This window comes from Morus notabilis, unplaced genomic scaffold (genome assembly GCF_000414095.1).
Source record: "Morus notabilis unplaced genomic scaffold, ASM41409v2 Scaffold99, whole genome shotgun sequence".
Taxonomy (NCBI): Eukaryota; Viridiplantae; Streptophyta; class Magnoliopsida; order Rosales; family Moraceae; genus Morus; species Morus notabilis.
The window spans coordinates 726,040-740,584 of record NW_010362482.1 but is presented as its reverse complement, the minus strand read 5'-3'; the positions used below and the strand labels follow the sequence as shown (position 1 = coordinate 740,584).

Below are 14,545 nucleotides of genomic sequence, written 5' to 3'. Positions count from 1 at the left end.
AGCTGCGGGCTGCGTCCAATATTAGAATTATTAAACTTGGCTAACTACCACTATCTCATCAATACAACGCAGGAAAATATAGAGTACAATTTTACTAGACAACCTTTCAAATTGGGCAATCATATTCTGGACATCAAGGAGGGAGTTTCCTAATTAAGATTGAAAAAAATGAACTATTAATAGTTCTCTATTTTTTAGATGTTAAATTAAAATTTTGTTTATTCTGTATATTCTTTTTAATATAATGTGATTTTAACTAAATTTAACGATTAGTAATTAATCCTACTAGTAGACCGACTCATCGGAGGTCTTTAAGAATAAAACATCATCTTTTTTTTTTTTTTTTTTGCTTTTTCTCCATGTTACCAAACACTATGTGTGGAAACACGGTTGGCACGTGCCTCAAACTAGTCCAATAAAAATTATATTGCATGCCTCTTTTAACATTTTTTCCCTTATCTTGAAAGAAAAACACAGTCATATCTCAAACGAATTGCTTTACAAACATGTTGCTGATTCTTCTTCTCTTGCTTCCGATTACTCTTCTCATTTTTCTCATGAAACAGAAGATATTTATCATAAAATTAAAGAAATCCGAAAACGACCCGCGACTTCTTCCAGGCCCTCCAAGGCTTCCTATCATAGGTAATCTGCACCAAATTGGTTCACTGCCTCACCGTTCCTTATACCAGCTTTCAAGAAGATACGGCTCAGTTATGCGCCTCCGATTCGGAGGTGTACCGGTGATTATAGTCTCCTCGGCCGAGGCTGCAAAGGAGGTCCTAAAAATCCATGACCTGGAATGTTGTAGTAGACCTCACTTAGTTGGATCCGGAACACTTTCCTACAATAATCTTGATATATCTTTCTCACCTTATGGTGAACACTGGAGGGAGATGCGAAAAATCTGCGTTCTCAAGCTCTTTAACATGAAAAAAGTCAAGTCTTTTCGGTTCGTTAGAGAGGAAGAGATTAGTTCTCTCATCGATTCTCTCTCTCGGTCGTCTAATAATTTGTTAGAAACTCCTGTTAATCTTAGTGAAATGATGTTTGCTCTCGCCGCAAGCATTACATTAAGGATTGCCTTTGGGAAGACCTTTGGTAAGAGTGGACTAGACAATGATAAGTTTGAGGAGACAATTCATAGGGTGCAAAGCGCGCTTGGAAGCTTCGCGGCCTCCGATTTCTTTCCTTACGTGGGTTGGATTGTTGACAGGCTCACCGGTCTTCATTCAAAACTTGAAAGCGTCTTCCATGAGTTGGATAATTTTTATGAACGTGTTATCGAAGAACATCTCAACAGGACTACACAAGATGATCAGGAAGATATTGTTGATTTGATGCTAAGAATAGAGAGAGATCAAACGGAATTTAGTGAAGTTCAATTCACTAGAGATTGTACCAAGGCCATCATCATGGTAAGCCATCCCAATTTTTTTTGTTAGTCGTTTGTTTATAACCTTTTTTCTTTTTCTTTTTAACATAAATAAAAATAAGCATAATAAATTTTGAGACTAACAAAAATTTAAGACTGTTGTTGAGGACAAGAAGCAGCCTCATCCCCACACCAAATGACGCGTGCTTCTTTACTTTTTCTTGTTCTACTGGTCTATGCTTCTTACTAGATGCGTGGAACTAATAAAGCCTTGTTGTTTTCATTAAGTAGAGTTAATATTTTGTACGTTGTTACCTTTATTGGTAGTTTGAACTTATTTTTATCAATTTTCAAATAAGAAATCTGTTGATATTAAGAGATTTGATAGTTTTGGTGTTCATGAATGTTAAAATATAAAAATTATTATTGGTCCACCTCCTAATAGTTTAAGTTTTTGGGATGGCTTAAGATTTGATATCATGTTAGTTTACCAATCCATCCTAAAAGCTTAAGCTGTTAGGAGGTGGGCCAACAATAATTTTTATACTTTAACACTCCCTCTCACGTGTAGACTGGACAATGAACAATCGTGTGGGTAAATTAATTAGAAAGCCCAACACGTGAATATTTAAGCCCGAGATATATTAAAAATCTAATACATGATGACAATTTATATATGGATAAAAAGTGCAATTACGAGAGTTTAAACTTAGGACCTCCCATTCTGATACTATATTAATTTACCAATCTATCACAAAAACTTAAGCTATTAAGACGTGGACTAACAATAATTTTTATATTTTAACAATGAATTCTCTGTCTTTTCCTAATCTGTGAATGTAGACACATTGCCGATCGAACCATGTTAAATTTTGTATTATTTTCTCTCTTTTATTCTCTTCTTTAATCTTTAATAGTTTTACGCTTGTGTCTAAGGATATATTCCTAGCTGGAGTGGACACTGGTGCCATTACCATAATTTGGGTAATGGCAGAGCTCGTTAGAAACCCAAGAGTGATGAGGAAAGCACAGGACGAAATTAGAAGTTGTGTCAAAAAGGAAAATTAGTCAGTGAAAGTGACATTCATCAACTTCACTATCTGAGAATGGTGATCAAAGAGACTTTGAGGTTGCACCCTGTGTAATGACTAAGAAAATTCCAGATTTTAAATAATACAATTTATTTATTTAAGCTAAGGATTTTCCTAAAAAATATTATGTGACTGAAGGATTTATGGAATCAATATATGTATTCCTAAATTCTGTAGCAGATTTCATGTTAAGTTCATGTTTTCGATCAAGGAAATTCGATTGATAAATTCTTGCCGTACTTTAAGGCGGAATAATTTTCAGTACAAGTATAGTTTGAGAATCTTAATTTTAAGAATCTCCAAACACAGCATGATGTTAGCAGCGTAAAAAAAAAACGCACTGACATTTTTAAAGAAGAGAAAATCCTTAATTGCCAGACAGCTAGGTTAAAGTCACAAGATAGATACCTATAGTAGAAGGGTACAATGTGAGCTAAGGAGTTGACACCGTCAGAAATAATGTCACTCCCGGGATATAATGCAGAAAAGTTAAATTTAGAATTTATTCAGTCTAGAATTAATTTCAAGACTTGAAACAGTTTAAGATATTACGCGAGTAAGAATTTAACGTGATATCAAAGCAGACGAGGATTTAAAAGTTGAACTATAAATAAGTAGTAGAAAAAAAAAAGAGAATTGTCAGAAACAAGAATTTCCTGTCAGCTAAGTACCCTTTACAGTGAGTATGATTTTTACCTGATTCAAAGGTAACTTAAGAGAGTGGACTAAAGTACAAGGGGTAGGATTTATTTTTCTCTCTCTCCTTCTCCACTTTGGCCGGCCATGCATAGAAAAATTAGAGCCAAAATTGGCTAGTTGAGTGTGCTAGGGGATTACATGATAATGTGTGATGGGATTGTGTCAAATCAACTATTGGACATAAATGCTTACCACACTTCCTTCTTGAAGCACACCACCGGCCATGCATAGAAAAAATAGAGCCAAAATTAGCTAGTTGAGTGTGCAAGTGGATGACATGTTAATGTGATGTGATTGTAGTGGTTGAAAGGGAATTAATGGCAAATTTGCTTCTCCTTTTCTCCTTCCAAAACCGGCCAAGAAAGGGGGACTTTAACCAAAAATTTGGTTGAATGATGGAGTGGAATTGGTGTTAAAAAAAATAGTTTCCAAGTTGCCTATAAAAGGAACCAACATAGGATAAGCTTCTTTTTTTTTCTCCTAGCTTTTTCCCCACTCAAAAATCCGGCCACACACTCTCCATTTCCTCTCAAATATTTGCTCCCACTCTCCAAATCTTGAGCCACTAGCACACCATAGAAGAAGAAGAAGGAGATTAAGGGATTCTAGGAGGAGACTAGTCAAGCATTCCTCTAAGGGTAAAGAAACTCTAAATCCTCTCTTTTTCATGTTTTGGGAAAGTTTGAAATAGAGAAATATTCTTCTCAAATTTCCTTATACTCTTATAGTTTCAAGCCATTAACAATCCTAGAGGAGTTCAAGGGTTTTTCAAGAGAAAGAGAGAATTCTTCAAGGGTAAGTTCTTAAACTCCCCTCCATTAATTTCTAGCCAACTTTAAGCTTGGATTTATGGATGTAAATTTGTGGTTCTTGAAGAGATAAGATTGTAATAAGAGTGTGTGAGTTTTATGTTGGTTTTGTGAGTTTTGAGGTTAGTTTGATGTGGTATGTTTATGCTTAATCTAAGTTGCTTATTTTCGGATTAGAGGAAAAATTTTCCGGTGACTTTGACCGCGAAAATGAGGACCATAGAGCGAGATTTTTCAATGTTTTAAAGCTTGAACTTATAGCCCTGGATGTTTTGAACATTTTCGGTTACTATGACAAAACCTAATTTTAACTCTAAAACCAAGTTTGAAGCCATTTGGCAAAAACGGACAAGCTGTCCAACACAGTTTCAAAAAAAAAAACTGGCAACCACTGGTTCAGCCAAACGGGACCCTTAGAAGCTGAATCTCGATTTTTCACAAAAGTGACAATTTTATATTTCGACGAGATGAAGAAATTTGATGAAGAAAAGATTTTCAAAATCCGACCCTAAGAGGTACTAAAACACAGATTCCCGAAACGGCACAGTTTTTGACTAAAACAGTTTCAAGAAAAACAGCAGCTACGGCTTTCAGCCAAACGGGGCCTTTAGAGGCCGAGATGAGAAGCTATACGGCTCAACTCCAACATAATTGCTCTGATATAGCTGGCTCTTTTAGGCACTTGGATATTTCCCAACAACTCCGGTCCATTTATGGTTATTGCTTCTGTGAACATAGTAGCTAAATAATCCCAACGCGTTACATAAGGCAGATATTGTATAATTGTTCGGTTTTCCGCAATTTTTTCCATTCCTCGGTGTAAATAGCCTAATATTGGTTCACAGTCAATAACATCTTCACCATCGAGAGTAACGATGAGTCGAAGAACACCATGCATTGATGGGTGGTGGGGACCCATATTTACTATCATGAGGTCTTTTCTTGGAGCTGGTATATTCATAGGTTTTTCTTTTTCCTCGATTGATTCTTTCATGAATTACTGAAAAGCGAAAATAAGTTCATTAAAATAAAAAAAAATCAAGATCTAATAAATCAAATAATTCAATAATTCAAAACGCTTCCTCAAATTCAAATTAACGCATTTTTGATTCCCGAATATCTAACTGATTAATTAATTCTTTATAACGTATTCTATTGTTCTTTGACAAATAAGACAGCATCCTTTGGCGTTTTCCCAAAATTTTACGGAGGCCTCTCTGAGATAAATAGTCTTTTCTGTGCAATTCCAAATGTGAAGAAAGTTTTCGTATCCTATTAGTGAGGCTTAGTATTTGAAATGTAACAGACCCCCTGTTTTTTTCTTTTTCTTCGTGTGAAATAACCGAGATGAATGACTTTTTTATCATAAAATGAAATCTTCCCCCCCACCGGCCCTTATTGCTTTGCTAGATTTTTTTATTGATCAATAATAATAATGTTATTCATTTTTTTTTTTTTATTTGGCATACACAATACAATAATCTTAATTTTGTGAATAATCTTAATTTTGTGAATAATTTCCAATTTGAAAATTGTATTCGAATAGGTAAACAAAAAGATAGTTGTCTGCACTCACAAAAGATAAAAAATTATATCTAAAATTTAAAAATAAACTAAGAAGATTTTTGCATTATTTCTAGATATTGATATGTCATTAAATTAGTATCGTGTATCATAATGGAATAGAAAACAATATAGGTGTGCATCTATTTGTCTTCATATATGCAATATAGTACGGGAAATAAAATCAATCCGTATTTCACTGCTCCACAAGGGAGAAAAAGAAAATAACAATAATTTCCTCCGACTCAAGGGAGGCATTCAAGTTATAATCACGGTGTCGTGGGGGACCTTGCAAACCCTCACGTTCCGATGATTGCGCGCAAGTGGTACGCGAGCACTCGGGCCCATCAGTAAGAAAGATAAGATAAGATAATCAAATTATGATAAGACATCATAATTAAGCATAATCAGCTCATGCATATTTATTCATGTGTACTTACAGTTATTTTGTGAGATATAGTTCCTACTTGCTGAGCGAAAGCTCAATCAGATATGTTCATGTTGTAGGTAAGAAACCTATCAGCAATTCTTGAAGGGCAATGGCGAGCGGTGGACGAATGGTGGAGATGGGAATGGATACCGCTCACGCAGTTATTTTCCGCCGTAAGTTTAAGAAAAATCATGTATATGTCTATATGATTCAAAAGTTTCAAGTATGTATGTTTAAAAAGTATACGTACATATGTATGTTAAGAAAACCAAGGTTGTAACTAACAACCCTAGTTTTGAGTATTTAAGTTTTAGAACGTTACAGTACATGCAACAAATATGCAACAAATAAATGAATTTTAAACATGACGATTTAAATGAGTAATTTTAGAAGGACTTTAAGATGTACTTGAATTTAAGATTTCTCACGAAATCCGTTTTAAAGTCAAATGAGATGGCCGATTGAAATGACTAGTTTTAGAAAAGCTTTTAAAGAGTATTTAAAACAAGAGTTCAAATGCTATTCCATTTGAAGGATATTCCTAAAAGGTTTTATCTTAACTAAAATTAAGAAAAGCTTTAAGAAATTTAGTGATTCACTTATTTGAAATTATTGTTACAAATTATGAAAGTATTCCTTCTTATATAAAAAAAAAAAATGTTCCGCATATTTTAAGAAACCCCAGTAAGTACAAGTTAAAAAGTTAGTAACAGTGGCGGCCTCAAAGGAGGGTCGTCACACCCTGCAGTTCCACTTTTACTACCAAGAGAAACCATGTCCCAATTTAAGCTTTTTGGTTATGATGTTTATCCGAAAACTCTGCTTCAAGTGAATGTTTGGGCGATAGGAAGAGATCCAAATTATTGGCATAACCCCGAAGAGTTTTTCCCTGAGAGATTTGCTGATGGCTCCATTGATTTCAAAGGGCAACATTTCGAGTTCTTGCCATTCGGAGCCGGTCGAAGAACCTGTCCCGGGATTCACATGGGAATTGCAATGGTGGAGCTCACACTAGCAAACCTCTTGTGCTGTTTTGACTGGAAATTGCCTGATGGGATGAAGGAGACAGATATTGACATGGACGAGGAATCTGGACTTACAACCCATAAGAAATTCCCTCTTAAACTTATTCCAGTCCGATACCAATGGCCATCAGAAAATCAAACTTAATCAAGCAATGGCTTCTTCCAATATCTTGAGGAGTCTTCCAGTGAGTGTGACATGCTAAATATGTGTATAATGTACTAGCACACATGTAATTTTTCCCTTTCTCTAGTTATACAAAAGAGGAAAAAAAATTTATGAAGTATTGGTTCTGTAAAGCTATTTATGCTGCAATAAAATGAAAGCCAAAGTACTTATAAATGGGCTTGTAGATGATAAAATCCAAGTATACTGTTGTAAAGCTTTTGGATTTTGTTTTTTTGTTTGTTTTTTTTAATCCTTGGAAATTGACTGCAGGTGTTGAGAATTCAAAATCCTTTCAAAGGGCTGTCAGTTGAGCATTTGTTTTGTAAATGGTTTTCGGTTTCTTTGACGACAAAGAAATAGAAGTAATGAATCAAGTGAGAGACTTGATTAAAAGGGCCTAGAGTGTTTGGTATGAGGATTCGTGTCATGGTTCAAATTACGGTTCATTTCCTAATGCAAGTAGCGGCCTTTTGGTTACTTGCATTAGGAAAGGAAACGTGTTCACTATACCATGGAGTTAGTAGCCTAAAAACAGTCTTAAACGCTTCTCACGTGACTCGAGTTTCGAGTCTACTTGGCTATACGCAACTTCACACAAGCTTGTTTGTTATCGTTTTGTTATTGGTTTCTCTGAAAGTCGAAACTTTGGAATCCCATATTGACCACACGAAAGATAATTACTTCTTAAAAATGCACTAGAAATAAACAACACACAAACGATGAAGAAGGACAGCACAAATTAATCAACAACGTGTGCTAAGAAAACGACAACATGTGAAAAACCGCAAAAATTAACTAATGATGCCAGTTAAGAAAACGGCACTAATTTAGAAAACAACCTACAAAAGTAAGACACACAAGTAATGAGAACTATAGTGATTTCAGTAAACAACTACTTATGAAAGGAATAGCAACAATTTTTTCAAAGAACGGCAGGAAAAAAAAATGAAAGACATAATAATTTTAGAATGGGACGAGAAAAAGAAAACGAGATAATATGGAAAACTACATTGACACGTAAAGTGAGAACAATCATTAAAAACGACAATCTCAGAAAACAACATCAACATGAAAACGGCATAATGTCGAGAAAAGAGATGAACTCTGAACCCCTAGTACACATACAATTTTTGTTTTTTTTTTTTTTTGAAAATTACTAGTACACATACAAAATGAGTCCAGAAAGAATGTGCTTAAATAATATGAAAAAAAAAAATACAACCAACGTGTTAGTTTTATAATATAACAATTCACCTAAAGTAAAAAACTAGCCCAAAAGGCGATAATACGAATTACAAATTAATATACAATTCTAATAACTTGCTTTTACTACGCACCAATAATCTTGAAGCATGAAAGCGAGAGCAGCCTAAATCTAAGAGCATCTCTATACATACTTGTCATTTCATATTTTTAATCAAAAGAGTTAATGATTTATTTATTTTTTTATTTTTTTTTACTTTTTTTCTCTCCAACCAATAGTCAAATAATTATATTTATCTCTATACATACTTATCATTTCATATTTTTAGTTAAAAAGCTAATGATTTAACTTTTTTTTTTTTTTTTTACTTTCCTACTCTCCAACCAATAATTAAATAATTAACTATTTTAGAGAATGCATTTCACACTAATCAAATATAGCTAGCAAGAAAATACTAGTCATTTCATTTTTTTTATTACTTTTTTGGTTATTTTATCCTCTAAAAATAAAAATAATTTCCAAATTGTCTTAGATCTTTCCTAGAGTCAAAGAAAAGAGAAAAAAAAAATCTTTTTCCGTCGAGTTTATGCTTTGCCTATATATCGCAGTTTGCATCTGCGTCCTATGTAGTATCTCAATAATTTTTAAGATTTTGACAAACTTGAAATTAAAAGTAGCGGTTTAAGGTGATTGTGGTATATGTGTCAATTATATTTATCAAAAAATAAAGATAACGAATAGTGATAACGATAATAGAATAACCATGGGTTGTGTCTCTTTTTATATGCTTCAATCAGTATGGCGGTGAAAATGATGGACGACTTAATGGAATATCATTCTATATATATTAATATATAGTTTTTTGCTAATCATATTTATATATATATATATATATATATATATACTTGAGAAAAATATTGTGTACCATGGTGCATATATATAAAGACTTTTTGTCTTTTTGTTTTTGTTGAAAATATTAATATATTGTTTTATACACTTCTTGTAACTCAATAAAGATAATGCACATTGATTTCTAAATACAGCTAGAACGTAGACAACACGGGGTTGATGTTTTCAATCCCCATATTTGTGAAATGACAACACCGATATATATTTTTAAGGGAATAAAAATATTAATAAATAAATATTTTCATATTAATAATAACTATATTCCTCCATATTTTCAATATACTCATCCAAAAATCTTAATTGAAAGTCTGAATATTTTCATGGATATCAATATTTTAATCTTTCGGATCATGAAGAAGGAACAATACTAAAAACATCCCTTGAATTTTCCCTATATGCATCAAATTTATTCCGGGATGTTTTTTCTCCTTTCAAACGTTTAAAAGTATTTTTTTCCCTTCTTCTATTCTATTCTATGTTATTCAAAAAAAAAAAAAAAAAAAAATCTATTCTATGTTTCCCTGTCAAAAATCAAGTTGCAGGGGTGGTATTTACCACAAATTCAAAGGATACTCTTGGTACCAGAGATGCAAAGTAACAATTACTCAAAAAAAAAAAAAGGTGAAATTTCTTCCCAAAAAAAATCGGGGTGAAATTAAAGAAAGCAATGCAAGCAGGAATCTCCTTTTCTTTTCGTTATTAAGAAAATAAAAATTACCGGCACGTTTCAAAAATGCAGTAAAAGTTTGATTTTTCTTGATGAAGCTAGAGACGTATTTTTAGAGAATTGTAACTCAACATGTTATATATACATACATATATATATATATATATTATGCACGGCCAAAATTGATAATGGACCACCGACCGCATGGAAATATATAAAATCCAAGATATTTTTCCAATCAACCACCAGAACTTTGCTTATGCCAAGTTGTAAACAATCACTATCTAACCAGAACTTTGCTTCCATTTTGATGAAAGTTTGTCTGTCATAAATAAATTGTGACAAAGGAAAACATAGAGTACAGTTTTATGCTTTTATTATAACTCACCAAAAAAGTCCGTAAGTGCATGAGACCTTAATCTAGACCACAACTCAAGAAGTAACTAGGGCTTATCTAATGGGGAGAAAACAGAGAAAGGATAAGGAAATGAAATTTTGATTAATCAACTCTCAGACTTACAGAGTCGTGATATTTTTCATGAGGTTAATGGAAAAAGTCTCTCTTCACTTTTAACAAAACAATAATGCCAACTCAGCCAAAAAAAAAAAAAACAAAAACAAAATGATAATACTAAAGATATACTGTCAACCACCTGAATACACCGAATAAAGAAACGGTAAATGTCCTTTTCTTTCATAATTGTTAAAAAAAGCAAAACGAAATGATAATGTTAAAGATCTAGGACCATGTAGTTGACATTCAACCACCTGAATACACCGAAAAAAGAAACCATAAATGTTCCTTCCTTTCATAATTGTTAAAAAAACCAAACAAAATGATAATGCTTAAGATATAGGACCATGTATTTGACACTCAACCAACCTGAATACACGGAACAAAAAAACGGTAAATGTCCCTTTCTTTCATGATTGTTTGAATATAAATATAATTACTGAACCACCTTCTAATAGCATAATGGTTTTCTTTAGGATAGTTTGATCACAAGAGATCTTGAATACAAATTCTTCTAATGTAATTTTAACCAAATTCAACGATTAGTAATTGATCCTACTAGTAGACTGGCCTATCAGAGGTCTCTAAGAATAAAACATCACCTTTTTTTTTTTGGCTTCTTTTCCCTGTTAGCAAACGCTATGTATTGTGCAAACACGGTTGGCACGTGCCTCAAACTAGTCCAATAAAAATTATATTGCATTCCTCTTTTAACATTTTTTCTCTTATCTTGAAAGAAAAACAGTCATATCTCAAACGAATTGCTTTACAAACATGTTGCTGATTCTTCTTCTCCTGCTTCCGATTACTCTTCTCATTTTTCTCATGAAACAGAAGATATTTATCATAAAATTAAAGAGATCCGAAAACGAACCGCGACTTCCTCCAGGCCCTCCAAGGCTTCCTATCATAGGTAATCTGCACCAAATTGGTTCACTGCCTCACCGTTCCTTATGCCAGCTTTCAAGAAGATACGGCTCAGTTATGCACCTCCGATTCGGAGGTGTACCGATGATTATAGTCTCCTCGGCCGAGGCTGCAAAGGAGGTCCTAAAAATCCGTGACCTGGAATGTTGTAGCAGACCTCACTTAGTTGGATCCGGAACACTTTCCTACAATAATCTTGATATATCTTTCTCACCTTATGGTGAACGCTGGAGGGAGATGCGAAAAATCTGCGTTCTCAAGCTCTTTAACATAAAAAAAGTCAAGTCTTTTCGGTTCGTTAGAGAGGAAGAGATTAGTTCTCTCATCGATTCTCTCTCTCGGTCGTCTAATAATTTGTTACAAACTCCTGCTAATCTTAGTGAAATGATGTTTGCTCTCGCCGCAAGCATTACATTAAGGATTGCCTTTGGGAAGACCTTTGGTAAGAGTGGACTAGACAATGATAAGTTTGAGGAGACAATTCATAGGGTGCAAAGCGCGCTTGGAAGCTTCGCGGCCTCCGATTTCTTTCCTTACGTGGGTTGGATTGTTGACAGGCTCACCGGTCTTCATTCAAAACTTGAAAGCGTCTTCCATGAGTTGGATAATTTTTATGAACGTGTTATCGAAGAACATCTCAACAGGACTACACAAGATGATCAGGAAGATATTGTTGACTTGATGCTAAGAATAGAGAGAGATCAAGCCGAATTTAGTGAAGTTCAATTCACTAGAGATTGTACCAAGGCCATCATCATGGTAAGCCATCCCAATTTTTTTTGTTAGTCGTTTGTTTATAACCTTTTTTCTTTTTCTTTTTAACATAAATAAGAGTAAGAATAATAAATTTTGAGACTAACAAAAATTTAAGACCCCACACCAAATAACGCGTGGTTCTTTACTTTTTCTTATTCTACTGGTCTATACTTTTAATAGATGCGGGGAACTAATAAAGCCTTGTTGTTTTCATTAAGTAAAGTTAATATTTTGTACGTTGTTACCTTCATTGGTAGTTTGAACTAATTTTTATCAATTTTCAAATAAGAAATCTGCTGATATTAAGAGATTTGATAGTTTTGGTGCTCATGAATTCTCTGTCTTTTCCTAATGTGTGAATGTAGACACATTGCCGATCGAACCACGTTAAATTTTGGATTATTTTCTCTCTTTTATTCTCTTCTTTAATCTTTAATAGTTTTACGCTTGTGTCTAAGGATATATTCCTAGCTGGAGTGGACACTGGTGCCATTACCATAATTTGGGTAATGGCAGAGCTCGTTAGAAACCCAAGAGTGATGAGGAAAGCACAGGATGAAATTAGAAGTTGTGTCAAAAAAGGAAAATTAGTCAGTGAAAGTGACATTCATCAACTTCACTATCTGAGAATGGTGATCAAAGAGACTTTGAGGTTGCACCCTGCAATTCCACTTTTACTACCAAGAGAAGCCATGTCCCAATTTAAGCTTTTTGGTTATGATGTTTATCCGAAAACTCTGCTTCAAGTGAATGTTTGGGCGATAGGAAGAGATCCAAATTACTGGCATAACCCCGAAGAGTTTTTCCCTGAGAGATTTTCTGATGGCTCCATTGATTTCAAAGGGCAACATTTTGAGTTCTTGCCATTCGGAGCCGGTCGAAGAACCTGTCCCGGGATTCACATGGGAATTGCAATGGTGGAGCTCACACTAGCAAACCTCTTGTGCTGTTTTGACTGGAAATTGCCTGATGGGATGAAGGAGACAGATATTGACATGGACGAGGAATCTGGACTTACAACCCATAAGAAATTCCCTCTTAAACTTATTCCAGTCCGATACCAATGGCCATCAGAAAATCAAACTTAATCAAGCAATGGCTTCTTCCAATATCTTGAGGAGTCTTCCAGTGAGTGTGACATGCTAAATATGTGTATAATGTACTAGCACACATGTAATTTTTCCCTTTCTCTAGTTATACAAAAGAGGAAAACAATTTTATGAAGTATTGGTGTTGTAAAGCTATTTATGCTGCAATAAAATGAAAGCCAAAGTACTTATAAATGGGCTTGTAGATGATAAAATTCAAGTATACTGTTGTAAAGCTTTTTGATTTTGTTTTTTGTTTGTTTGTTTGTTTTTTTTTTTTTTTAATCCTTGGAAATTGACTGTAGGTGTTGAGAATTCAAAATCTTCTCAAAGGACTGTGAGTTGAGCATCCGTTTTGCAAATAGTTTTCGGTTTCTTTGACTACAAAGAAATAGAAGCAATGAATCGAGTGAGAGACTTGTTACGAAACGTGAGTTTTCTAGTGGGCCACATATTTATTTAATAATTATATTAAGTTATTTAATTATTTAGGTTAATTTAAGTGATTTAATTATGAAAAGTTCAATTAGTTTCTTAATAGGGTATAGGTTGAATGAGTGGATACTTATATTGACTCAATTAGGTTTAATGAGAGTCTAATGGGACAGTATATAAAGAAACTTAGATTATGGTCCATAATACGTCAAATCATATGGCAGCTTTCATTCTTCTCAATCTAAAGAGAAAACACCCCATTAAGCAACTGAGGAGATTTGACTGAGGAATGCAATAACCGTCGTACTCATAATCTCAAAGAACATTACTGGAGATTCAAGGCTGCATCAATGGAGACAGGTCAGAGTTCTAACTTATTTTCTTAGTAATTTGGTGTGATGATTCATGAAATGTGAAACTAGGATTGAAAGATCTAACAAGTGGTATCAGAGTGATCATCACATTAAATTATTGAGAGAATTTTTATCTCTAATATCTCTAGCTGAATATTATGTTGATTGATTCATATGATTTTTTTTTGTTTATGAAATTTTATATATGCTTTATTTTGTTAAGAAAAGTATGTATATAGATAATCATGAATTTTTGGTGATTGATTTTGAGTTGAATAGTTTTCGGAATTATTTATTGTTCACAAAATTGATTATCTCGAAAATTTGAGAATTAAGGAAATTTGGTAAAAAATTTAATTAAAAAAAAAAATTCTGGAAAGTTTTTTTTTCTCTCCCTCGTTTTTTCTCTTCTTCGGTGGAAGATTGTGGCCGCCGGCAGCTTGGCCGCCGGCGCTGCGGAATCAAGGGCGCGGCCGTTAGGCCGCGCCGACGAGCAAGCCGCGGCCTGCCGGGCGCCGGGGGGGGGGGGGGAAG

At 34.0% G+C, this 14,545-nt stretch overlaps 2 protein-coding genes across 2 annotated transcripts; both read left to right on the top strand.

Annotated features, from left to right (window-relative positions):
• The first annotated feature begins 482 nt into the window (after positions 1 to 482).
• LOC21410273 (cytochrome P450 71B34) lies at positions 483 to 7,251 on the top strand. Its single transcript, XM_010102051.2, is given in 4 exon segments — positions 483 to 1,418; positions 2,312 to 2,440; positions 2,443 to 2,507; positions 6,705 to 7,251. Coding segments are annotated over 4 exon segments (1,539 nt in total). The 5' UTR covers positions 483 to 506; the 3' UTR covers positions 7,138 to 7,251.
• Positions 7,252 to 11,194: 3,943 nt separating this feature from the next.
• On the top strand, positions 11,195 to 13,416 carry LOC21410271 (cytochrome P450 71B10). Its single transcript, XM_010102049.2, has 2 exons — positions 11,195 to 12,138; positions 12,594 to 13,416. The coding sequence occupies exons 1-2, from the start codon at positions 11,227 to 11,229 to the stop codon at positions 13,221 to 13,223; spliced, it is 1,542 nt and encodes a 513-aa protein (XP_010100351.1). The 5' UTR covers positions 11,195 to 11,226; the 3' UTR covers positions 13,224 to 13,416.
• Positions 13,417 to 14,545: the final 1,129 nt, after the last annotated feature.

Coding starts and splice junctions, on each gene's coding strand:
- LOC21410271 (XM_010102049.2), top strand. CDS start 11,227: ATGTTGCTGATTCTTCTTCTCCTGCTTCCGATTACTCTTCTCATTTTT. Junction 12,139..12,593: donor GTACCAAGGCCATCATCATG/GTAAGCCATCCC, acceptor CTTGTGTCTAAG/GATATATTCCTAGCTGGAGT.